At 38.8% G+C, this 27,594-nt stretch overlaps 3 protein-coding genes and 1 long non-coding RNA gene across 5 annotated transcripts in view; 1 reads left to right on the top strand and 3 right to left on the bottom strand.

Moving 5' to 3' along the window:
• Positions 1-27,594, top strand: part of LOC141379874 (uncharacterized) — a 44,646-nt gene that overhangs the window by 5,271 nt on the left and 11,781 nt on the right. The window lies entirely within an intron of this gene.
• LOC147838839 (uncharacterized) lies at positions 926-3,514 on the bottom strand. The gene is made up of 2 exons (XM_087300394.1): positions 2,665-3,514; positions 926-2,310 (listed from the first exon to the last, which is right to left on the bottom strand). Exons 1-2 carry the CDS (start codon positions 3,512-3,514, stop codon positions 1,436-1,438), a joined length of 1,725 nt encoding a protein of 574 aa, XP_087156520.1. The 3' UTR covers positions 926-1,435.
• On the bottom strand, positions 7,522-8,490 carry or92a3 (odorant receptor, family 92, subfamily A, member 3). Its single transcript, NM_001130809.2, is given in 1 exon segment — positions 7,522-8,490. A coding segment is annotated over 1 exon segment (969 nt).
• On the bottom strand, positions 13,356-19,639 carry or92a2 (odorant receptor, family 92, subfamily A, member 2). 2 transcript variants are annotated; one of them, XM_087299089.1, is made up of 2 exons: positions 16,169-19,639; positions 13,356-16,047 (listed from the first exon to the last, which is right to left on the bottom strand). In XM_087299089.1, exon 1 carries the CDS (start codon positions 18,992-18,994, stop codon positions 18,026-18,028), a length of 969 nt encoding a protein of 322 aa, XP_087155215.1. In that variant the 5' UTR covers positions 18,995-19,639; the 3' UTR covers positions 13,356-16,047; positions 16,169-18,025.

The raw sequence follows: 27,594 nt of genomic DNA, 5'->3' as shown, positions 1-27,594 counted from the left end.
TTTTACTTTTGGTGCTGGTGTTCTTTTTCTGAAATGTTGTGTTACCTTTATTTCACACAGAATGAGACATACACCTTCCAAAATTTTCTATGTTGGTTTTGTCAGTCCACACAGTATTTTTCAAAAGATCATCGAGTTGTTTTCTGGCTAAACTGGGATAAGTATTTATGTTATTTTTGCTCAGGAGAGGTTTTCATCTTGAAACTGCCATGCAAACAATTTTTGCATAGTCTCTTTTTTATGGTAGAATCCTAAACACTCACCTTAATGGAGACTTTTGAAGTCTATATTTTGAGGATCATTTGTCTACTTCACTTTGTCAGGCAGGTCTATTTAAGTGACTTCTTGATTGCGAACAGGTGTGGCCATAATTAGGTCCCAGCCCTAGAGAAATTATACTCGGCTGTAATAAAAATAAAAGATTTACATACACCTGGCAAAATGTTCTGTCTTTCGGCATATTGTTTATACTTATATATGTTGTCATTCTCTATATTAAGTTGTGAATGTTCTTGTATATTCAATTTAAAAATAAATAAAAGAAAAGACACACCAAACTTTCCTACAGATAGAAGCTATCATAGGACACATTCCAAAGGTCTTTTCAAAATGGCCAATTTTGAGCACTATGGTTTTGAGCAAGACTTAATTTTGGCTGTCATGATTTTTTCTTACTATGTAGTGCCCTTCGGAGGACGATATATCCTGTTTGGAAAGCTCCATGTATGTCAAGATACAGATCTTTACCCTGCTTAAACTGGTGACGAGGTGATCAATTCCAACTGCAGCGTTAAACTGATTGAGATAATCCACTGTTGCTATGACATTTTTCTCACTTGTTATAACTCAAGCATGCAATGTCTGATCTGCCTCAAAATCTACGTTTAATAACAGTCCTGACCTGAACACGTTTACATGTCAATGTTGTAACAAGGAGACTGGCACAGAGGGATCCATTATGCAGTATTTATTGATCAAGCTCTTATTCACACACACAATATGCACTAACGTGCAAACACACAACAACAACAGTCTATGATGAATAAAGACTGGCGATGAACAGACACAGGGAGTATTACCAGGCATAGATCGAGGACAGGCTGCAAGTATCAGAGTCCGTGAACCAGGCGTGGGTCGTGGGCAGGCAGCGAATATCAGAGTCCGTATAACAGGCGTGGTTCGTGGGCAGGCAGCGAATATCAGAGTCCGTATACAATGCGTGGGTCGTGGGCAGGCAGAAGGCGAAGCAGAGTCAAGAAACAGGCTGGAGTAATACACGAGGAATCAGGCAGGAATAACGCTCAGAAATGCTGGCCGGGGCTAAACAAGACTTCGCACTGAATGAGCGTTTGGTGCTGGCTTATAAAGGGTATGTGGGTCATTAGCGGGATTCAGTTCAGGTGTGCAGGATCAGAGTAAGTGGATGATGTAATGCTTAGAAGTCCGGAGATGGTGGCCTCTGCTGGCCAGCGAGGGGAATGACTGGGACCGAGTCGGTGACAGAGCCCCGCCCCAACGAACGGCTCCTGAAGTGAGAAGAGTCTCGACGCCGGGGTCTTCCACGGGGTCGAGGGGCCGGCATATCCTGGTGCTGTAAGTGGAACTCATCCAGTAGTGTTGAATCAAGAATGTCCTTACGGTTGATCCATGATCTTTCCTCCGGACCGTACCCCTCCCAATCGATGAGATACTGAAGTTGACCACCCCGGCGTCTGGATCTCAGGATCTCGTGGATCTGATAGGCTTCCTCTCCGTCGATCATGAGAGGCGGGGGACCCTGTTCACCGGCTGCCACCTCCCTATCCGCCTCGGCTGGACCAACAGCAGGCTTGAGCAGGGAAACATGGAAGGTAGGAGAAATGCGATAATGGGTATGGAGTGTCAGTCGAAAGGAAACAGGTGAAATCTGACGTTCGATTTGGAACGGACCCACGTACCTGGGACTGAGCTTTTTACATGGGAGTCTCAAGCAAAGGTCTCTTGCGGATAGCCATACCCATTGTCCTGGGGAATACGTGGGACCAGGACGACGGTGACGGTCGGCTTGTTCCTTGAACCTTCGGATGGCATGTGACAAGTGAGTGTGAGCTGCGTTCCAGACCTCCTCACTCCTTTTAAACCACGTGTCGACTGCGGGAAGGTCAGTGGTCTCACCGGACCAGGGAAACAGGGGAGGTTGGAAACCTAATACACATTGGAAAGGGGTCAGACCTGTAGCTGCCTTTCTCAAGGAGTTCTGTGCGTATTCCGCCCACATGAGGAACTTGTTCCAGTCAGATTGGTTGGAGTGACAGTAAGTGCAGAAAAAGCGCCCGATCTCCTGATTAAGGCATTCTGTCTGTCCGTTAGACTGAGGGTGATAGCCGGAAGTTAAACTGATGTTAATCTGGAGGTTCTGGAAAAAAGCGGACCATAGTCAGGATGTGAACTGGGGACCTCGGTCTGAGACAATGTCTTCGGGAGGACCATAATAGCGGAATACATATTCACATAGGAGCTCTGCGGTTTCTAAGGCTGTGGGTAGCTTGGATATGGCAATGAGTCGACAGGCTTTGGAGAAGTGGTCCACAACCGTGAGGATAGTGGTCTTTCCCTTTGACAGGGGCAAATCCGTGATGAAGTCTATGGCTATGTGAGACCAGGGTCGACGGGGAATCTCTAAAGGTTGTAGTAAACCAGCTGGACGATGACGGGAGTGTTTAGCCATTTGACAGGGAGAACATTTATTAAGAAAGTTGATCACATTCTTATTCATGGAGGACCACCAGTAACGAGACGGAATCAGTTGAGCCGTAGCAGTGCTGCCTGGATGACCGGAGCTGGGATGACTGTGTACTTCAGCAATCAATTTCTCACGGAGCAGAGGGGGCACATATCTTTTGTTCTCGGGACATGCCTGTGGAGTAGGATTTTGTTCTGAAGCCTGCGTGATCTTATGTTCGATGTCCCATCTAATGGGTGCAATAATCAATGGGTCTTTCAGGATGGGTTCTACCTCCTCTAGCGAAGTTTCCTCATCAGAGATACGAGAGAGAGCGTCTGCCTTAATGTTCTTGGAGCCTTGGATGTACGTGACTTGAAAATCAAATCGGGTGAAGAATAGCGCCCATCTGGCTTGTCTGGGGTTCAGGCGTTTACATGATCGAATATACTCCAGGTTCTTGTGATCTGTGATGACGGTGAACAGGTGTTTTGCTCCCTCAAGCCAATGTCTCCATTCCTCAAGTGCAGCCTTCATGGCGAGGAGTTCGCGATTACCCACATCATAATTTCTCTCAGCAGAGTTCAGCTTACGGGAATAGAATGCACAGGGATGGAGCTTATTCGTAGTCGGGGATCTTTGGGACAGGATGGCTCCGATACCGGAATTAGAGGCGTCAATCTCAACAATAAAGGGTCGTGTGGGGTCTGGATGACACAGAATGGGTGCATTCGTGAAACGGGCTTTGAGTTGGTTAAATGCCCGAATGGCTTCCGAGTTCCATTTCAAGCGGGCATTATTGGCTTTAACCATCGCGGTGAGAGGAGCAGCTACTGAACTGAAGTTCCTAATGAACCGTCTGTAGAAGTTGGCGAATCCCAGGAAACGTTGTAATTGCCGGATGGTTTCAGGTTGTGGCCAGTGAGTGACAGCGTCAACTTTCTGCTGGTCCATAGCTACTCCCTCGTGACTGATGATGTAACCCAGAAATGAGATACATGTCTGATGAAACTCACATTTGGATACCTTGGCATATAATTGATTCTGGATGAGGCATTGTAGCACTGCTCTGACATGTTGAATGTCTTCTGGCAGGGAATTGGAGTAAATCAGGATGTCGTCAATGTATACGGTGACCCACTTATTGAGCATGTCTCGAAATATCTCATTGATAAATGCCTGGAACACGGAAGGACTGTTAGCTAGGCCGAAGGGCATAACAAGATATTCGTAGTGCCCGTTGATGGCAGAGAACCCGGTCTTCCACTCGTCTCCTTGGCGGATACGGACAAGGTTGTAAGCACTGCGGAGATCCAATTTGGTGAAATATTGGGCTGAGCGGAGCTGTTCAAGTGCTGCTGGAACTAGAGGTAGAGGATAGCGGTATTTAATGGTTATTTCATTCAAACCTCTATAGTCGATACAAAGACGCAAACTGCCGTCCTTCTTCTTGACAAAGAAGAACCCAGCTGAAGCAGGTGACGTAGAGGGTCTTATAAATCCCTTCTCCAGTTCCTCAGAGATGTAAGAGTTCATGGCTTCGGTTTCAGGTTGAGAGAGAGGGAATATGCGACCACGAGGGGGCGTGATGCCGGGCAATAGTTCAATGGCACAATCATACTCACGAAGAGGCGGGAGTTTGGTTGCTTTTCTCTTGTTAAAGGCTTCAAGTAGATCGTGATACATTCTGGGAACTTGACAGAGTTCGGAATCCTCCATACTAGATATAACGTTAATCTGGACGGGAGAAACCGAGTATAGACACTGGGTAAAACACTTCTCGCTCCATTTTACAATCTCACCCGTTTTCCAGGAGACTTGGAGATCATGACGTTGTAACCAGGGGAGTCCGAGAATCACATTGTGTCGGGGAGAGTCGATAGCAAGGAGGGAGATTTCTTCCACATGGAGAGAGCCTGTGCGAAGACATAACGGCAAAGTTCGGAACTTTACGTGTCCTTCCCCCAGGGGGCGCCCATCTATAGCAGTGATGGCTAGAGAGGAAGTACAGGAAGTTAGAGGGATGGAGTGAGCAGCAGCAAACTTGCAGTCAATAAAGTTACCAGTGGCTCCTGAATCGACCATAGCCAAAGTCGGAATCTCAATCTCCTTATACTTCAAACAAACAGGTACACTCATGGTGTCATTAGTGGTCGTGAAAACGGTGGTTGCACTCACCGGAAGTGCCTTAGGTGGAGGCTTATTGGGACATAAGTTCTTCATGTGACCTGAAAGTCCGCAATATAGGCATAGGTGGTTCCGTCTCCTCCGTTCAAGTTCTTCGGGGGTCAGACGAGTTCTACCCAACTGCATGGGCTCCGTGGGATCCATTATGCAGTATTTATTGATCAAGCTCTTATTCACACACACAATATGCACTAACGTGCAAACACACAACAACAACAGTCTATGATGAATAAAGACTGGCGATGAACAGACACAGGGAGTATTACCAGGCATAGATCGAGGACATGCTGCAAGTATCAGAGTCCGTGAACCAGGAGTGGGTCGTGGGCAGGCAGCGAATATCAGAGTCCGTATAACAGGCGTGGTTCGTGGGCAGGCAGCGAATATCAGAGTCTGTATACAATGCGTGGGTCGTGGGCAGGCAGAAGGCGAAGCAGAGTCAAGAAACAGGCTGGAGTAATACACGAGGAATCAGGCAGGAATAACGCTCAGAAATGCTGGCCGGGGCTAAACAAGACTTTGCACTGAATGAGCGTTTGGTGCTGGCTTATAAAGGGTACGTGGGTCATTAGCGGGATTCAGTTCAGGTGTGCAGGATCAGAGTAAGTGGATGATGTAATGCTTAGAAGTCCGGAGATGGTGGCCTCTGCTGGCCAGCGAGGGGAATGACTGGGACCGAGTCGGTGACAAATGTCCAGTTACAGTTATAATAACGTCACTTACTGGCAACAGAAAATGAAACGTTACAGTGTAACAAACTCTTCCTAGACATTTTATCATATTGATACCAAGTTTTGTCCGTATAATCCATCTATAAGGCCTGTGTGATGTGAAATTGTGAGTTTTTGCCGAAGGGTGTTTCCGTGGCAGACTGACAAAGGTCAGTGTATCACCATGGAGGAGGAAGTATTTATAACACAATGTCCGATCTGCCTGAAAATTCAAAGGCTTGATGAAATTCCTCTCCTGAAGGCATCTACTTGCCATATTGAGTCACAGTCATAGCGCCACCTGCTGACAGAATCTGTCATTTATTCTGTTTTTTATATACAGTTAAAGGCAGAGTTATTAGCCCCTATGAATTATTAGCCCCCTTATTTATTTTTTCCCTAATTTCTGTTTAACAGAGAGAAGATTTTTTCAGCACATTTTTTTACATAATAATAATAAATAATTTTAATAACTGATTTCTGATAACTGATTTATTTTTTGTTCGCTATGATGACAGTAAATAACATTTTGCTAGATATTTTTAAGACACTTCTATACAGCTTAAAGTGACATTTAAAGGCTTAACTAGGTTAATTAGGTTAACTAGGCAGGTTAGGGTAATTAGGCAAGTTATTGTATAATGATGGTTTATTTTATTGAATATCGAAATAAATATAGCTTAGGGGTTAATGATTTTGACCTTTTAAATGGTTGAAAAAAAAACCTGTTTTTATTCTAGCTGAAGTAAAACAAATAAGACTTTCTCCAGAAGAAAAAAAATATTATCAGACATACTGTGAAATTTTCCTTGCTCTGCCAAACATAATTTGGTAAATATTTAAACAAGAAAAATTCAAAGGGGGGCTAATAATTCTGACTTCAACAGTATATCAGCTCAAATTATTATTGTCCACTGTTCTATGTCATCCTAAGGCCACCGGGAGGCGGTTAGCTCGGATGCGAGGTCTCTTTCATTGCTGCTTGCAGCTTTAAATTATTATTGAATATTGAAGTGCTTTTGAATTTTTTGCAATTGGGATGGTAGAGAGGACGAGCAGTTTTTTTGCACTTGATTTTCTCATGTTTATGCTAGTACGGGTGTTAGACTTAAAGATTTGCAGTATTTGTATAATATAAATCAAATAGTATTTATAATAATACAAATAATACTTGCCTGTCAAATTATTAATTCAAACACTTTCATACTATACAGTTAATACATGGTGTACATTAGAAGACTCAGACAAGATGGTAGAATAAAAACAACAAAATAATTAAAATATTTGAGATTTATTAAGAGAGGAGAAGTGCTTCCAATCACCTTATAGTTTTCTTTTTATTGTTGCAAACAAAAATTTGAAACAAAGTCGCAGCTGAATCAAAGCCACCGTTCTTAGAGCTTTTTTTTTAGCAGATTCTTTATCAGAGGAATCAGACCTGGCTGTGATCATAATGATGATATATTTGAATATAATGATCAAAATATAACAGCAATCTCTTAACTGCCATTTGTAGGGACAATATTTTATTTTAGCAGCAGGGGAGTATGATTTTTTTCATCAGCCTATATATTATACAAGACAAAAAAAATAGAAATAAGACATGAAAAGTAAACGTATGGCCCTTTCAACAATTTAAACAAATATTTCTGGCAGAGAATACTGAATGCTTTCAAACACTTTCTTGAGGGCTTTACAGGTTTAAGACTAAACAAACTACAGATAACTCAAAACCTGTTTAAAACCACATTTAAAATTTACTCAAAGGCTTAATTAATTGTTTACATAATAATTTGATATATAGTCATACACTCATACATTTTAAATGTCAAAAAATACTTTACATACAGTTACATAATAGTAACATAAAGTATATGTAATTTTATTTTACACTATTATATCAAATCCCATCAGACCATGTGATTAATGCACATTAACAAAAGGCTTTACTTTGCCTGAACGATAGCAGAAGTAATATTTGAACAAGGGCCACACGGCTTCATCTCTCATGCCATAGATCAGAGGACTCAAGCAACGTGGTATAATAAGAACAACAAAATAATTTAAATATCTCAGATTTATAAAGAGAGGCGATGTGCTTCCAATCACCATGTATAATATTAACTCTATTGTTGCATACAAAAAAGAGGTGAGACACAGTCCCAGCTGAATCAAGTGCAACATCACTGTTCTTAGAGCTTTTTTAGCAGAATCTTTATCAGATGAAACAGACCTGGCTGTGATCATAATCATTATATATGTGAATATAATGATAACTGCAACAGACACAAAATAAAGCACATCAAACCACTGAGCTTTGTCCACCTGCCATTTGGCTATATACAATTTCTGTAGCGTGCAAAATTCAATTTCTGCTAAAACATAGGGGTTATCAACTAAAGCAATAATAATATCTATGATAACATTTATAGAACTCAGAAACCAGATGATTCCAATGGCGATTCCAGTTCTTTTAGGTGTGGCGATGGTGCAGTGTCTCAGAGGGAAGCAGATTGCCACATAACGCTCTAGAGACATCAGTGCTAGAGTCAGAGGAGCATTACGGAAAGTGGAGTGAGTAATGAAGACTAACAGAGTACATATGGATTTATGTATTGGATAAACACACAGAGCCAACATGAACATGACAGTTGTTAGCAGCAAAAGCACAGAGTCATTCATAAGCATGTGGCCAAAAAGTATATAGCGTGGCGTCTCAAAGAATATGTGCTTGCTTTTTAGAGCATAGAACATCACGCAGTTGACAAAAAAGAAAAACAGAGATGTTAACACAGCCAATATAGTTTCACAAATGGTGAGAGGATCCCGATCCAGCTGAAAGACTTGCTGATAAAGGAAAGGCACATCACCACTTGTGCCATTGGAGTCCATAAGCTGAAAAACAAAAAACAGACAAATAAGACAGTAACAAATAAAGCAGTTATACTGATGATCCTGCCTAAAGAAATGTTTCTGCCTAGCCTTTTTTTTAGTTGGACATTGTAAGATTTGTGCAGTAAGTCTTTTTTTGCTGGGAGTTCTGCTCCAGATTTTCGCTTTATATAGCTGTGAGTGTCTGAGAGGGATTGAGTAAAAATGGGGTCTCAAGGGTTCTCAAGTCTGATAGTCTTAAGAGGAGGAGAGAGTGCACTACAGGCCCAGTCCGCAAGTGTCACAATATTCCTGTTGTTCCAATAAACTAATATGTAAGGCTGCCCTACAAGAGTCAACCAGTAGTCTTTCATTAAAGACATTAGTCGACTGATCACCCATTTATTATTTTAATGTAATTCAATAGAAAACACATTTTGAGTTTAGAAGCTGAGAGAATGTTGGTTGTAAAATTGTTTTACGGAAATTGTTGTACGGAAATACTAAATAATAATAACATGGGTTAAAACTGCACCAACAAATGATATGATTATGAATGTGTTTAAAACAAAAATGGCAAACATTTTTTTTAAAGGGTCACGAAACACCAAAACACATTTTTTGAGCTGTTGACAGTCGTATATGTGTCCCACACTGCTAAAAACACTATTAGGACGCCTATATTTCACTAAAAAGTGTAAATTGGTTGTTTTTGCGTTATTTCAAGCAAATTCGTACTTCCTGTTTGAAACTAATTTTTGAAGCTGCGTCATGTTCATGACATAATATCGTTGTATTCCAGCGTGCAGACTGGACGTCTGTGCCAGAGTGTGTCTTATTACGTCTTACAGTGTGATGCATTAATGCATGAGTAAGGCTTGGTTCAAACCAATCAGCGCGCTCTATTGTGCAACTTCATTAATATTCATTACTGGCACAGTGTTTAGACGACACTCACACCACGTTGTATTGGCAAAACAAGCGTGAAGTGTTGCTTTTATAGTTTGCTGCAGTTAAGTTTCATTTTCATTTTCTCTCTGTGAGAGCTCAGTCTCACGTGTGGATTAACAGTGCACGCGACGCTCGACAACAATAACTTACGTGTCTAAGGAGGATTATTGTTTACCTGAGAGCTGTTCTCATCTGCAAAGGCTGAGATCCGGATTTGCTTGTAGTATTCTCTTCATAAAGACGCGGCTCTAGTTGCTGTGGATTGTCCTGTCTCTATAGCTTTCGTAAGTGAGCGACCAGTGCTCTTTGTTTATTCAGTTTGTTCGTATCGAACTAAGTTAACTGTTGCACCAAGTGTAAACATGTTAGCACCACAACCAAACTTTAACCTCGTGTAGGGTTTTCACCGCATTTAGTGACCGGAATAACACACGCGGCTTTCTGACACTACCTGCCGTGTGCATCTAAGTTTCCGGGAAATGCTGAGTTTTTTTTCTCTCATTCGCCGTGCGGTATCAAACATTGCATGAAAAATACACGCTTAGAGCAGTTCCTCGAATCAAATATCTCGCTTGTTGAATAAATTCCCTGAATGAAAGAGCCAAACTGCAGTTAAAGTCCACCATTTAATAATTTGGCAAATAATTCGACTACAGATGTCCATGTAGGTTAAACACCATCACTTTCTACTGTGTGTGTGTGTGTGTGTGTGTGTGTGTGTGTGTGTGTGTGTGTGTGTGTGTGTGTGTGTGTGTGTGTGTGTGTGTGTGTGTGTGTGTGTGTGTGTGTGTGTGTGTGTGTGTGTGTGTGTGTGTGTGTGTGTGTGTGTGTGTGTGTGTGTGTGTGTGTGTGTGTGTGTATTTTGACTCTGAAACTCGCGCGTGCCCAAATAGACACTCCTACACCATCCCACTTTTCTTCCTCAGACACTCCCCCCTAAACAAAGCTGGACACGCCCACTTTTCTGACTTTTTCCAAAGTAGAGGTGTGAAAACACCCTGCTGAAACGAGGGGGTTTCATGGCCCTTTAAACCCAAACAATATGAATCAAGAGGAACACATTAAATAATGTTTGTTGTATTGTCTGTAATGAAATACAAATCAAAGTAAATGTAGAAATCATTATTTTCTTTTTTTATTTGGGCTTTCCATACTGTCCCAACTTTTTCTGATTTGAGGTTGTATATTGACCCTGTGGAGCTAAAATCTGGGTCATCAGCACATCCCTTTCAGACAGCTTTCTCTTGCATCCACAGATACACCAGTTGGATGTGGTTTATCCTTTTTGGTAGTATGCTGACATTACCCTGGCAGATAGCATGGCTCTTGATACATCACAAAGACTTGAAGTCTTGATCACAGATGCTTCAGCGAGATGCACACGAACAATTCATCCTCTTTTGAACTCTTATATGCCACCCATAATGTTTTTTGCATTGAAATATTTTAAGCAAAACCGTGCTGTTACTCTGCTAGTTAAACATTCACACTCTGCTCTTACTGCTGGGATGTGCAATCAATGAAGATTGGCCACCAGGCTGGTCAAATTTAGCCATAAATCACTTGACACTAAATTTAATTAAATTCATTTTATTTTTTATTTCTATCGCACTTTTACAATGTCGATTGTGTCAAAGCAGCTTAACATAGAAGTTCTAGTAAATTGAAACTGTCAGTCCAGTTTTAAGTTTAGCTCAGTGTGGTTTAATTTTCACTGCTGAAAGTCCAAACACTGAAGAGCAAATTCATTGATGCACAGCTCCACAAGTCTCAACCAAGCAAGCCAGTGGTGACAGTGGCGAGAAACAAAACTTCACCAATTGACAAAAGTGAAGGAAAAATCCCTGAGAGAAACCAAGCTCAGTTGGGCACGACCATTTCTCCTCTGGCCAAACTTTCTGTGTGGAGCTGCAGTCTAGGTGCCTGAGGCTGGAAAGCACTGGACGTCCATCGTGGACAACTGGAAGTCACTGGCGGGTGATCAGGCTGGCCCATGGGATCAATGCAAAGAGTCGTATGTCAATGTGGTCTCATGCTCTCTGCACCTCCATGACCGCCGCAGCATCAGCTCAGGATATGGCCTGGTTTAGGATTATAGATACTTTGGCATAATTTCTTCACAAGTCTTAGATCGCATCAATCATTAATTGTAACCCTGGTGGAAATAGAGAATAAAGAAAATAATTAGCGTAGCTGCTGTTCATAGTTTATTAAAATGAAGTGCTGTAAATGAAAATAGTAGTTCTAAACAGACATAGAAACAAACCTGTAAAGCATATGAGTGTTTCTAGCAAACTGTCAGGTGCATTAAGACAGGAGGAGTGTGTCCTACAGGTGGTTTGTCAAGCCCACTCACCTGTGTGGAGCACACTCATGCATCATACTGTTATGTGAAGCATTGTATTTATGCTTTACTAAAAAGATCTTTAATCTAGTTTTGAACTGAGAGAGTGTGCTTTAGCCTCGGACATTATCAGGAAGGCTATTCCAGAGTTTAGGAGCCAAAAATGAGAAGGCTCAACCTCCTTTAGTAGACTTTGCTATTTTGGGTACTGCCAGAAGCCCTGAGTTTTGAGATCCTAAAGAGCGGGTTGGATTGTAGCAAGCAGAAGATTGCAGGAACAGGAGCAAGACTATTTAAAGCTTTATAGGTAAAAAGCAATATTTTATTATCAATACAGAACTTAACCGATAGCCAGTGTAAGGAGGATAAAATTAGGGTGATATGATATTATTTTCTAGACCTGGTAAGAATTCTGGTTGCTGTAATTTGCACAAACTGAAGTTTATTAGTGGAAGATGCTGGGCAACCAGCAAACAGAGCATTACAATAATCCAGCCTACAAGTCATAAAAGCATGAACTAGATTTCCTTTATCTGAGATGAATAGCATACTTCATAACGAAGCAATATTTCTCATATGAAAGAAAGCAGTTTTTGCGACATGGGAGATACGAATTTCAAAAATTAGGTTGCTGTCTAATAGACTGATTTCACGTGGCCGCCATTTTCAAAAGCGAAATCGAGGCTGCGTTGGGAAGAAACCCGGAGGTATCATTGGGAGTTACATAGGAATGTTGTGTAGCTGGCTATATATCTTATCAGCGAAGAGAAAGTGACACAAATTTATAATTTCACTGCCTTCCGGGTGACCCGAAGGTCCGTTCTGAATGAATGGTGAATATAAAAAGAGATATCAGAGCTTATTTTCAGCTAAGGGAAATAGCACTAGTTAGCTAACGTTTTCTTTCCCAAACACATGTTTTAGATGCCATTTATCAAACTGGAGTTAATAAACTGATTATTTCAATATATTAGACTTGTCACGATACTGAATTAAAAGAAAAAACATCAATTTCCGTTAACATTTAAGGCACTGTTGATGGCTTTCTTAAAACAGCGCTGATGTGCCATGGTGTTCACGTGTTTAACAGAAATTATTGTGATTGGCCGAGAAGGTCATCAGTTCACCCTCTGCTGTTTACCGAGCACAAACACAGACGAGCGATCCGCTTAATGACTCGACTGATCTTCAAGGCTGCTTCGCGCTCCAGCCTCTTTGTATCTGTGTTTGCACTGGGTGAAGAGCAGTAAACTGAGTGCAAACCAATCACAGATACACGGAGACTGAAGCGCGAAGCAGCCATGAAGATCAGTCGAGTCATAAGCGCTCAGCAGCGCTTCAATGTTAGGGGGAAATAACGTTAGCTGGTTTTAAAACTTCAGTACCGGGAAAACACTATTACAGACAACACAAGGGCGCGCTACAGAGGACTGCAGTGTTTTATCATTCACTGGGTTACATAGGCTGAAGCAGAAAAGCGTCCTCACAGTGTTTAACTAGTGCCATGAACTGAAGCCTAGGAGGACACTTACGCATATCACAGAGATTGTGATGTTGTTTGATGCTAAATTGCTTTTAGTTGTTTAAAATAAACTTACTGAATGATATTAAAATGATGTTTACACCATTTCTGCATTTTGAAATCTCAGCAACAGCTGGGGATTTGTAGTACACAGCATGTTACTGCAATGTTTACAGTGCTGATCATATATTTCCACGTTTCTTCCCTCCGCAGCCTCGCTTTGGTTCTTCAAAATGGCGGCCGCATGAAATAAGCGTATCTAACACCCAGATCTTTTACAGTAGAGCTAATACTAACTGTGCGTTCCTCTAATTGCAGAAGTTGTGAGATCTGCAGTGTACAGGATTTAGGCCTAATAAGTAATACTTCTGTTTTGTCTGAGTTTAAGGCCGTACTCACACTAGGTACAGTTACCTCGAATAGGGCCAAAGCACGCTTGTCCCCCCTCCCGTCTCCCCCGACGGCCCGCACTCACACCACAAACGGGCCTCGGCACGCTTACGTCATCGCTGCTGCGCTGTTCAGTGGGAAATGCTCTCTCACTCAGCAGCACGGTGGAGATTTCTCTAGTTATATCGTTTCAGTTGTTTGTTATGCAGTGACATGCAGTTAAATATTACGCCAAACAGTCCTTAGGGATGCGGTGACACACAGTCAGATATTTCGCTGAACAGATCCGCCACTTTTGGCGCTCATAAACAATTATAAAGCTCTCGTGCTGCAGGAATGAGGAGGTCTGCTGAAGGCACACAGCTGTCGTGCAGTGAGGGGTTTGCGTCTTTAATAAACTACGTCAGTTTGCGTTCACTGAACAGTAAGAATGATTAATAAATCCATATGAAACAGTCCCTTAAAAGTCACGTCTCGCTTTCAGTTTCGGGCTTTGGCGCGTTTTGCACTCACACACAAGCGTACCGTCCCAAAGCCCAAGTGAACCGCGCTCAGGCACACCTCTTCCAACCGGGCCAGGGCCGGCCAAGTGAACCGTGCTTGAGCCCGATTCAGCGCACTCACACTTCTCAAATGATCTGGGAAACGGGCCTGGGCACGGTACGGATGGCATAGTGTGTGTAGGCCCTAAGAGAAGGAAATTGTTGGTCATCTAGTCTTTAACATGTTCAGACAGTTAATAGAAAGTTCAGACGTCTCATCAGGTTTAGTTGAAATATATAATTGAGCATCATCTGCATAGCAGTGAAAGCTGATCACGTGTCTTCTAATAATTTCTCCCCAGGATAACATGTATATTGTAAACAGCAAAGGATTGAAAACTGATCCCTGAAGCACACTGTACATTACTGGTCTGACTTGTGAAAGCTGTCTTTTTATATTTACAGACTGATAGCGGTCTATTAAGCATTACTTAATCCATTGCAGTGCCTGTCTTTGGACACCTGTAGAGTTTAAGCAATCTATAAGGGCAGTGTTTAGTTTTATTGTACCACCCCTGTATGAAAAGGGAAGAGAAAGAAAACAAGTGTGTCTACACTGTTGGGAACAAGTGAGTTCGATGTGTTATTCACAGTTATCCTGGCCTCAGAGAAATAATGCTTCAAAGAAGTAAATGTAGAAAGGATGGAGTGCTGGTGCTTAGCTATTCTAAAAAGCTTGAGTTCTGCACCTCAATTTTTTTTTTTTTGCCATCATGTCAGTAGCCGAATTAGGTTTTGATATGTATATTGATAGCACATTTTCATTTCATCCTTCTTTATGCTACTTTCTGTCAGTTTTCAGTGTCTGCTTTGTCCTTTCTGGAACAACAAATACAGATAAACTTTCTGCCAGATCCAAAACCATTGCTGTATTTCTGCACAGAGGAATGACAAACTCTTAAAACATGGATGTAAAACAGCAGCGTGGGTATATATGCTGGTCGCAAATTTTCCCATCAATTTCCAATTGTCAATTTCTTCTGCTAGTTTACTTTTTAGTGTTTTAGTGTTTTTGCTGAGTCAGGGTCGGTGAGATGTTAAAGCTAATGATGCATCATCTTAGTTTTAACATTAAACATTTATCAAAAGTGTTAACATAAGAATTTTACTCACTGTGTACAAATACTTAGATACACCTCCAGCATACTGGCGCAAATTATGCTACTATTGACATGCCTACGTAAACATAAGTGGCTAACTGTAAGCTGTTCTACTTATTCTGAAGATTATTCTGTCCTAAATAATAAGTCATGTTTAGTGTCGACGAATGGTGTAGTTATTTTTTCATGTGTTAATGTGTGATGTTTAAATGATTTGCCAGGTCTGCTTAGCAACCTCTCACTGACTGTGCCACTTCCTGTGGATTTTTTTCCTCGCAAACAATCGTCCAATGAATTTAGTCGACAAAGCTTATTCTGGTTAACTACCAGTTGATCAACTATTAGGGGCCGCCTTATGAATATGCAGTGGTGTAAAGTAACCAATTACAAACACTCAAATTACTGTAATTGAGTAGTTTTTCTCAGGAGTTGTAATTTACTAAGTAGTTTAAAAATTTCTATTTTTACTTTCCCTTGAGTACATTTTCAGTGCTGTTTAGGTACTTTTACTCTACTACTTTCCTTTACATTGCAGTCACTACTTTATTTTTTCCTATCTATGGGGATTAGAAATATCAGTCCAATAAAATCGCACTTAGAAAGTAAGTACATTAAAACATGCAGCAAACTGTTTGGAAGCATTAATAGTGTCCAAGAAAATAACAGGGGTTCCCAAACTCAGTCCTAGAGGGCCATTGTCCTTCAGAGTTTAGCTCCAACATGCTCTTGCTAGAAGCTTTGTTGGGTAAAAGCATGATTAGTTGGTTCCGGTGTGTCTAATTGTGGATGGAGCTAAAATCTGTAGGACACTGGCACTCCAGGATCTAGTTTGGGCACCCCTGCTTCACACGCAATGACCCAGAGACTGTTTAGATTGCATGTCACTGATGAGAAGATGGCAGATGTTGACTGTATGATGACTGAAATGGCCTTAAACAATAACTAATTGCACTACAGAATGTTACGTTTACACATTCATCCACAAATGACATGTAAACGCATCAACCTTTCCCAGCATAATACTCACTACTCAATACTCTTGAGCTCTTTTTAAAGGGCTACTTTTTACTCGTACTTTGAGTAATATTTACAACAGATACTTTAACTGTACTTGCACTACATATTTGGGAAAGTAATGATACTTTTACTTGAGTATGATTTTTCAGTACTCTTTCCACCCCTCCTAATTTGTGAATAATAATATGTAATAATAGTGAATCATTTTCATTTTCCTACACAAATTGATTGTTTCGATTCACAAGACATAGCTATCGATTTGAACTTGTTGTATGTGTTTATTTTAGCTAAATAGTAAAATTATTTTTACCATATGCCACTTACTGCCGCATAATTTATAAAAGATCACATATTCAGCCAAAAAATATTATTTAATGTTCTACTGAAGAAAAAAAGTCACATATAGTGTATGTTGGATGACCTGAGGGTGAGTATATGAACAGGATATTTTAATATTTGGGTTATCTATCCTTTTAATAAAGCTGCATTTTGATCTTCAGGCCTATTGTCATGCCTCATCTGTAACACATATAATGTTTTGAGGTGTTAACAGATTCGGAGATAGAACTATTTAATGGATATTCATTTACAGTATGTTGGCTCAATGAATAGTTTCAGCACTAAGGAAATGCAAAACATTTTAATAACAGATTCTATATTATAAAATAAAAACACAATTATATCAAATCAAAAATAAACTATATTTTCAAAGACATTCTTCTGGGCCTTCACAAGTTTAAGACACAACAGATATTAAACCTGAACAATAACCTTGTCCTAAAGTCATTCAGGGCAAATGCCTGTACACTTATTATTTATTTTTGTTTATAATCATTCTTCATACAACAGGCTATCATGTGGACTTAGGGGTGCATGCATACTATAAAATAGTAGGAAACAAGATCATTTTAGTAAATCCACAGGGGTGAAGATAACCATCCAATAAGTATAAGCAATAGCAGATAATGAGCAGAGCAAACTAAGTTAGTTAACATTAAATTAACTAGTGGCAGAACACAGAACAAAAGAACATTACGTCTAACACAAAGCAGAGTGAATAAGACGCACATAAGGACAGTGTGTAATATTAGCCAGCTCATTGTTCTGAGGGCTATTTTATTTTGGGCCTTTTTTCTGTAATCGTAATGTTGATATATGTGAATATAATGATCAGCAATCTGACATTTGGCTAATGTACTTATATAGAGACGAGATGTTATTTTAGCAGCAAGGCAATTTTATTTTTTTAAGTAGCAGCTGTTATATTATACAAGACAAAATTAGAAATACAGACATGAAAAGTAAACAGACCAAATTAAAATATAAATAAAATAATGTACGCAATTATTTGCATATGTGTATATCACTGGCTTTTTTTCAGCAATTGAAACTAATAGTTTGGCAGAGAATACTGTATGCTTTCAAATACTTTCTTGAGGGCCTTACAGGTTTAAGACAAAAAATAAATTGAGCCTGAAAAACAATTGTGATATTTATGAACTCCAGATAACTCAAAATCTGTTTAAAACCACATTCAAAATTAAAATATTAACATAAGTTAACAATGAAAGTTTTTGAAGACTTAATTAATAATTTACATCAAACTTAATATTAAATGCCAAATAATACTTAGTTACATAAAGTGCATTTTATTTGACATTATTATTTCTAATCCTCTCAGACCATGTGATTAATGCACATTAACAGAGGGCTTTACTTTGCCTGAGCGATAGCAGAAGTAATATTTGAACAAGGGCCACACGGCTTCATCTCTCATGCCATAGATCAGAGGACTCATACAACGTGGTATAATAAGAACAACAAAAAAATTTAAATATCTCAGATTAATAAAGAGAGGTGATGTGCCTCCTATCATCTTGTATATTATTATCTCTATTGTGGCAAATAAAAAAGAGGTGAGACACAGTCCCAGCTGAATCAAGTGCAACATCACTGTTTTGAGGGCTTTTTTAGCAGAATCTTTATCAGATGAAACAGACCTGGCTGTGATCATAATCATGATATATGTGAATACAATGATCACTGCAACTGACACAAAATAAAGCACATCAAACCACTGAGCTTTGTCCACCTGCCATTTGGCTATATACAATTTCTCTAGCGTGCAAAATGCAACTTCTGCTAAAACATAGGGGTTATTAACTAAAGCAATAATAATATCTATAATAACATTTACAGAACTTAGAAACCAGATGATTCCAATGGCGATTCCAGTTCTTTTAGGTGTGGCGATGGTGCAGTGTCTCAGAGGGAAGCAGATTGCCACATAACGCTCTAGAGACATCAGTGCTAGAGTCAGAGGAGCATTACGGAAAGCGCAGTGAGTAATGAAGACTAACAGAGTACATATGGATTTTTGTATTGGATAAAAACACAGAGCCAACATGAATGTGACAGTTGTTAGCAGCAAAAGCACAGAGTCATTCATAAGCATGTGGCCAAAAAGTATATAGCGTGGCGTCTCAAAGAATATGTGCTTGCTTTTTAAAGCATAGAACATCACGCAGTTGACAAAGACGAAAAATAGAGATGTTAACACAGCCAACATAGTTTTACTAATGGTGAGAAAATCCCAATCCAGCTGAAATACTTGCTGGTGAAGGAAGGACGCATCACCACTTGTGCCATTGGAGTCCATTAGCTGAAAAATAAGAAACAGACAAACAAGACAGAAAAAAATGAAGCAGTTATACTGATGATCCTGCCTAAAGAAATGTTTCTGCTTCTCAGTTTAGATATTAATGTGACATTTGTGCAGTACGTCTTTCTGCTGTGAATTCTACTCTAGATTCTCTCTTTATATAGCTGGGAGAGAGATGAAAAATGGGGTCTCAAGGGTTCTCAAGCCTGATAGTCAAAAGAGGAGGAGAGAGTTCACTGTAGGCCCCGTCCCCAAGCGTCACGTTGCACATTATTCCTCTTTTTTCAATATATTAATTTGTAGGGCTGCCTCAGATTTAGAATTTTCCAAGTCAACCAGTATTCTTTCAGTTTATTATTTTATCTTAAGTATGTCATCTCCATCTCACACCTGCTTAATAGTTTCTAGTAGTCTTGAACACCTTGAATAGTTAGATTATCAGTGTTTGATTAGGGTTGGAGCAAAATTGCCCTCCGGGAATACAGTTTGAGACCTATGACCTACGCAAATACGGGAAAAAACTGTTTGAGTTTAAGAACCAAGAAAGAATGTTTTGTTTAACGTGTGTTTTACACCGCAAGCGAAAGCAGTGCATGAGCAGTGCGTATGGAGAGCAGAAGCAGCACGCAGGCGTTTGCCTTTCACACCAGCTGCGTCTGCAATGCGCAGCTCTTCGGCAGCTGCTGCAGAGATCAATCTATCTCTGTCTATTCTATCTCTCTCTCTCTCTCTCTCTCTCTCTCTCTCGCTCTCTCTCTCTCTCTCTCTCTCTCTCTCTCTCTCTCTCTCTCTCTTCTCTCTCTCTCTCTCTCTCTCTCTCTCTCTCTCTCTCTCTCTCTCTCTCTCTCTCTCTCTCTCTCTCTCTCTCTCTCTCTCTCTCTCTCTCTCTCTCTCTCTCTCTCTCAGTTCAGTTCAAGTTGCTTTATTGGCATGACATTAAATACAGTATTGCCAAAGCATTTCAAATATGAAACATATTAAAACCATTGAAAATAATAATTAATAGTAATACAGATAAGATATAATGACACAAAAAAACAATACATTTGATAAATATAATAATAATAATAGTAAAAAGTTTAAATTATTTAAATAAGACACAAATTTACATTAACCATTTCTTAATGTGTGTAGGGTATATACATATTTTCTCTCTCTCTCTCTCTCTCTCTCTCTCTCTCTCTCTCTCTCTCTCTCTCTCTCTCTCTCTCTCTCTCTATATATATATATATATATATATATATATATATATATATATATATATATATATATATATATATATATATAATGCACAAATACACCTTAAAAAAAAAAAAAAAAAAACTTTTTATCTGCACTAAGGCCCACGGCAACCTCCTCCTATGCTGTTTCTTTAACCTGCAAGTTTTTATTTTAGGAAGAATATAGATCACACAGTACTGTCTGCTTCTCATGCTCTATGAGAAGCGTCATTCATGTCTGCTGCTCTCAGAAGACAATCGCCTGTGACAACATGTCATTTGGTTTTTGATTATCAGGATGTTTTAGGCCTAGTTATAATAATATGTATACAATATAGTTATAATGATATTTATACATTATCAAACTAGTGTTACTTTCTCCCCTTCAGTAATGTCCAGCAGCAGAGTAACAGCTACTTTTTTTTAAACTTATTTTAGTGTTGTCAGGTTCACAGAGCAAACAGCTCCCGTGTGGAATAACTTGAGTGAACATAAAACAAAGCCAAATAAAACTTTCTTCCTTTGCTTCAGCTGCACAGCACACAGTGAGCTCACATCATCCAGCATGCGTGTCGAACTACACTACCGACAATACACTTCACTATGAACTACAACTCCTGTAATTATTCTATTTCCCCTCTCCTGCAACATTAGCGTGCAACTTAAGCAAAACTGATACTAAAATTGTTTTACATTTGGTTTTGTAGTTCGGGTCTAAATAAATGTTGTTGCAGTTTTGAATCATTTAAGTTCATTTGATTGACTATATACAAGTCAGTTGATATTATTAACAAATTTATTGGGTAAAATTGCAACTTTTTTCTGTCATTCATTGTGTTTTGGTCATTATCAATGCACTGTCACTTTAATTGAGCGTGAGCAGCGCAGCAAAAATAGACCCAGCGCCAAAACTATCGCAGCACTGCTGCTTCAGCGACGCTCACACCTCGCTCTCACGCGTTGCTGCTGCGTGTGTTATAAAAGCTCTTATCTGTTAACATGGACGCCGAAAAACACACGCTGCTCACGCGCTGCTGATAGTTGCAGTGTGAAACAGGTTTAACATTATTTTGTACAGAAATTATCATAATAATAAAGGTTCAAAAAGTCACTATAAGAGCTTGCGCATGAATAAAACAATTGATATGAATGTGAATGTGTTGAATGTGAAAAACAGGATGGAATTTTTCAGAATATTAATAAATTATAAATGATTACACATAAATCACAAGTTACAAACTTGATAACAATAAAAACACAGTTTGGTAAATCAACTAAAAGAAATAAATAAAAAGTGTAATTCTTATAGTGGGCCAACATGCAAATTCCCATAAAAACCTTTTGTTAAAACAAAGCAAACAAAATAAAAAATTTAAAAATATTAATCAAACTGTAAAGGCGTAAGAGAAATGTTGAAAAGGTTTTCCATCCGATCATATCATGAGAGTTTATAGGATCATGGTGGCGCAATGGGTAGTATGATCGCCTCGCAGCAAGAAGGTGGCTGATTCGAGCCTCAGCTGAGTCAGTTGGCATATCTGTGTGGAGTTTGCATGTTTTCCCTGTGTTCACGTGGGTTTCCTCTGGGTGCTATGGTTTTCCCTAACAATTCAAAGACATGCGGTGTAGGTGAATTGGGTAAAATTGTCCGTAGTGTGTATGGATGTTTCCCAGTGATGGGTTGCAGCTGAAAAGGCATCTACTGCGTTAAACATATGCTGGATAAGGCTGTTCATTCCGCTCAGGTGACCCCAGATTAATAAAGAGACTGAGCCGAAAAGAAAATGAATGAATGAATGAATGAATAAGTTTGTCCACATTATTGGGAATGCAAGTTTGTCTACTCTCCTGATTTATGTCAGTGGCCATCAATATGGATATGTTCACCTGCTTTTCCATTTTTTCCCTTTTTATGTGGTCTCGGTTTCCTTTGTAGGCTTACTAATGACAAAATCATTTTTTTAGTACAGCATCTGCTGAAAAAAACTTAACTCAAACCATTTAAGTTCAAAAACTAATCTAATGAGTATGGTTAACTTAATCCATTTGAGTAAACAAAGCTATTTGAGCACAGTAAAACCCAATAAATGAAGAGAACTTAAACCAACCGAGTACTGTAAAACTCAATAAGTTAAGGCAACTCAAACCGTTTGAGAAAACCCATTGATTCTTTTAATGAGTTATGGGTGTGTTTTGAGAATAAGGGCCCTATCATACACCTGGCACAATGTGGCGCAAGGCGCGGCGCAATACTTGTTTGCTAGTTTCAGCTTGGTGCAAGAGTCGTTTTGAGGCGTTGCGCTACGCTGTTTAATTAGCAAATGTATTAGTGCTCATATGTGCGCACATAGACATTCTGGTCTAAAAAGGAAGGCGTTCTGAGGCGCACTGCTGGCGCGTTGCTATTTTGAGAAACTAAAATAGATTTTTCATTAGACCAAAACAAACCCGGTCTAAACTCCAGCGCAGAGTTGTGCCTCGCTTACACACTGCTTAATACGCACAAGAGAGCAATAGGCAAATATCTTTACATATGAAAAAAATTCAGTATTAAATATATATATATAGGATATAATAAGAATAGATATAGGATATAAATGTAAAGCATAAAAATAATAAAATCAGATCATTTGATGTGTACGATAACACTAATGTGGTCAGCATTGGCTGTTCTCTAAATCCTACAAATAAAGGGGTGTGCTTAGAATGTTTATTTTAGTGCATCTCATCATCAGCTGCTAAAAATCAATCCAAATAATGCAGAACTAGAGAAAGAGGTGTATGGTGCTTGCAGAGCAGATGCGCACTAGAGCAGTGGTCCCCAACCCTCGGGCCACAGAGCGGCATTGGTCTGTAGATCAATTGGTACCAGGCCGCACAAAAAAATAATTAATTATTTCCGTTTTATTCATTATCTGAGTCTGAACAATAATTTTTTTTATTTTATAATCTTTTATTTTGAAAAATGATCATATTCACTTGTTACATCTCGGTCACTTGAGTACCAAAATTTAACCCATGAGGTATTTAAAAATGAGGTAAGATCTGCAGCACGACACTTTTGCATATTCCAGGTGTCCCCAGTTGAAAATATCCTACCTTTACAGAATGCCGTCACGTCATATTTTGTATGGAATATAATTTCCTTAGACTCATTATCTCAGACAAACATAGAACACCTCAACACTGCAGTGCTTTTTAACTTTCTCCAAAAAATAAAACTTTTATCAGAGTGCAGTAATGTTTTGTCAACTTGACATCCTCTGAGAAAAACAGGTTCCCTACCAATCTACATAAAAGATAATGTTTAGATTTCTAAAGGTTTTACAAATATTCCATATGTACATGCATTATATATTTCAAAATGTTTAAAAAATTGCATAAATATGAATATGACTCTGTTTTCGAACTGTGCAGTTCTGTAGCTGCTTAATCAGGCCTACTACACTACTGTATTTCAATTCTGGTCATTATGGTGGTACTTGATGTAAAAAAAAGTTTGAGAACTACTGCTCTAAAGGATTGTTAGTCTGCAGTTCTCAACCTATTTCACTTCGGGGCCCACCTCCTTCTCCGAAAATTATTTGAAGGCCACATCTGACATTTTTTCTTAAACTGATTGTCTAGAGAAAATGCTTATTTTAAACCTTTATTTTTTAACAAAATCATTTTTTATGCTTTTAGCAAAATTATTTATGGTTTAAAAAGCATTTATTTTGATTATACTATTATTATCTTATTTTTCTACAGCATTTTATAAAAATATATATTTAATAATAAATATTTTATTTATTTTTTAAAACACATAAAGTTTCAAAGCTCCTGCAGTAATTTTTTTTTTTACAACTGTAGAGTATATGGGCTTTTTTATTTTTTAATAAATGAACCAGTACAGGAAAACATGACAAAAAGGCTGCTTTTTTTAATTTTACTGACTACTATTCATCTATTGATCATATCCATTAAAATAAACAAAAAAAGTAAAATACAGTAAACACACTCTTAAGTCTGTTAAAACACATGGATATGAAGGTGGTTGGGTTTTAGGAAATTATTGGAGTTTGTTGACAGTAGTGAACAACTGTTCTCTTAGACATCACTGAGTCTCGCTAGATCTTCCTGTATGGGTGCGCGTCCATTATAAAACACTAATTTGGACAACTATGCTGATATTTTAAAGAGTTTACTCAAAGAGAGCATGCATAGTTTTAATAAACGAAGATATGTGACTGTGAAAAAAGTCGCAGACATGAGGCACGCGCAAACTGGTTATAACTCTTATCATCGTTACCTTTGCATGACGGTTTGCTCTATACAGCATGTAGTCCTAGTTGACGTGTAACAGTTAGAAGTGCAGCCACGGTTGAGTTTGTGTTTTACAGTGACTCCAAAGTAATCAATAACAGAAAATGGGAAATGCCATTACATTAATCATTTTTATATAAAACATATTTAATGATGAAATCAAATAATTATAGTACAATAATTAAGTTAATTTTAAGCTATCTCACAGCCCACCTGCAGGATCGCTGAGGCCCACTAGTGGATCGTGGCCCACTGGTTGAGAAATACCTGATTTAGAGCAACTGGAGCTGGGAACACAACCCAAAATACATTATGTTAGTCTTTTTTTTATTATTCTTGAGGTTTCCATAATCCTGAACCAGGCTGCATTCTGAGCAGCTGTTGTGGTGGTCATGGAGGAATGGAGAGCATGAGATAGATTCCTGTAAGACCCCAATGACAGACAAGTCTTCGCATTAATCTTGAAGGGCCAGCCTGTACACCAACCAATGTCCTCTCCCACCTGTAGCTCCTCCACGATGAATGTACAGCTTTCTCCAGCATCCGTTTCCTAGACTGCAGCTCTGCACAAGAAGTTTAGCCATATGAGAAATGGTCGTGCCCAACTGAGCCTGGTTTCTCTTAAGGTTTAAGGTCTGATTTCTCTTAAGGTTTTGTCCCTTCAGCTTCGCAAATTAGTGAAGTTAATCGCATTTAAAATACTGAAACTTGTAATTTTGGCTATTCAAATGTAAAATTAATGTAAACGCTAGACAAAAACTATTTAAATTCAAAATATAATTGTTTATTAGAATTTTTGTTTAACTTGTAACACAGATTTCTTCATGTAAACAACATACCCACAATAAACCATCAAGATCCTGGCTTGACAGCCATATTTTTAAAGAAATTAAAACACAGGCATGTTAATGACATTTAAATTTCAAAACAATCAATGCCAATAAAGAAAACATTGATTTCAATGTTGGATTCTGAGTGGACTGCAAAAATATGCCAACATACAGGAATTGTAGATATGCAAAATGAAAAATTATAATAATAAACTATAGAATCAAACAGTTGCACTCATTGTAAAGTTTTTTTGCTGTGAGTTGAGAAAATTAGTTATAGAGTAGAAACAATTTTGCTTAATCCTCCTTTACATTCATCCAGTTGCTAAGACTAGGAGTATCCTACAAGTGCACAGAGACTCCCAAATGCCCGCAAATGAATGATAATTTCTCGCAAACCGGTCATTAAATACATTGCACACCCCTCTCCCCCGCATCCCTCCTAGCTCTTCAGGTAGCCTATGTCGCGCGCAACTCACCCCCACCGTCCTTCAGGTATGTCTCGCGCGCACACGCCCCTACTCAGATACGTCGCTCACTCCACCCCTGACAACCCTCAATTTGCCTGACACAGACACACTCACAACGCGCTGCAAACGTTTTGGCCCCAACGGCCTTCCATACTGGAGTGACTCCCCTCAGATTCAACACGCATGATCACGTTCATCAAATTTGCTTAAATTAAGCATCCTAAAGTATTACTGTATTTCACAAGGATTCTGACACAACAACGCGAAGCAGACACTTTCATTGCGTTTAATGAGGAAACACGCTAAACTTAGAGGGCTCATGCTGAAAGCCAGAGTAATGCTCGGGACTTCACCAGAGACTTTCTGAGTACATTCACATAAGACACCAATACTCCGATTTTGATATGATTAAGATTATACTCTTTTTAAAATTCGACCATGTAGCCTAAGCAGTAATTTTATTACCTTAAAGGAACACTGAGTCACGAAATGCAGAGGATTTTCTTTCTGTTTGCCATGCGGTATCAACTTTCAACAGAAGTCGAAAGTTATAAATGAAACACCCGAAATTACATGAAACTTTGGAGAGCCTGGTGATGCGACTAATTGTTTTATACTGAAACTTGCCTTCAAAAAGTGCTTCCTTGGTCTTATCCACATTTCTTGCATGTTAAACACACGTCCACCACAACAGGAAGTTAAAAAAATATTAATTAATTGATTATTAATTGATTATTAAATAATATTAAGTTAATCATTTCATTAATTTTTGAAGATTGACAGTGACTTAAGTAATTATATAACATCATACATAATATAAAATATCATATAATAGTTATTTACATGTAGTTTTATTTGACATTCCCATTTGCTTTTTCACATTGTTATTTCGAATCCTTTCATATTTTTAATGCACATTAACAGAGGGCTTTACTTTGCCTGAGCGATAGCAGAAGTAATATTTGAACAAGGGCCACACAGCTTCATCTCTCATGCCATAGATCAAAGGACTCAAACAACGTGGTAGAATGAGAACAACAAAATAATTTAAATATCTCTAATTGATGAAGAGAGGCGATGTGCTTCCTATCATAATGTATAGTATCATCTCTATTGTGGCAAATAAAACACTAAGTCACGAAATGCGGAGGATTTTCTTTCTGTTCGCCATGCGGTATCAACTTTCAACAGAAGTCGAAAGTTAAAAATGAAACACCTGAAATTACATGAAACTTTGGAGAGCCTGGTGATGCGACTAATTGTTTTATACTGAAACTTGCCTTCAAAAAGTGCTTCCTTGGTCTTATCCACATTTCTTGCATGTTAAACACACGTCCACCACAACAGGAAGTAAAAAAAAACCTGCAATTGTGTTAATTGCTTTAATTTTTTTAACGCGTTAATTATATAAAATGAATCGCATGCGTTAACGCACTAATTTTGACAGCGCTAAACATAATATAATATAATATATATATATATATATATATATATATATATATATATATATATATATATTTGAACAAGGGCCATACAGTTTCATCTCTCATGCTGAAGATCAGAGGACTCAAACAATGTGGTACGATGAAAACCATAAAATATAATTGAAATATATTTATGAAGATTGGAGATGTGCTTCCAATCACTGTCAAAAGTCTTCACTTTATTGTGGCATATAGAAAAAAGATGAGACAAAGTCTCAGCTGAATCACGTGCAACATCACCGTTTTCAGGAGAATCTTTATCAGAGGAAACAGGCCTGGCTGTGATCA

The sequence above is a fragment of the Danio rerio genome, chromosome 21 (assembly GCF_052040795.2).
Source record: "Danio rerio strain M-AB ecotype USA chromosome 21, GRCz13ab, whole genome shotgun sequence".
In the NCBI taxonomy this organism is placed as follows: Eukaryota; Metazoa; Chordata; class Actinopteri; order Cypriniformes; family Danionidae; genus Danio; species Danio rerio.
This window is presented reverse-complemented; position numbering and strand designations above follow the sequence as displayed.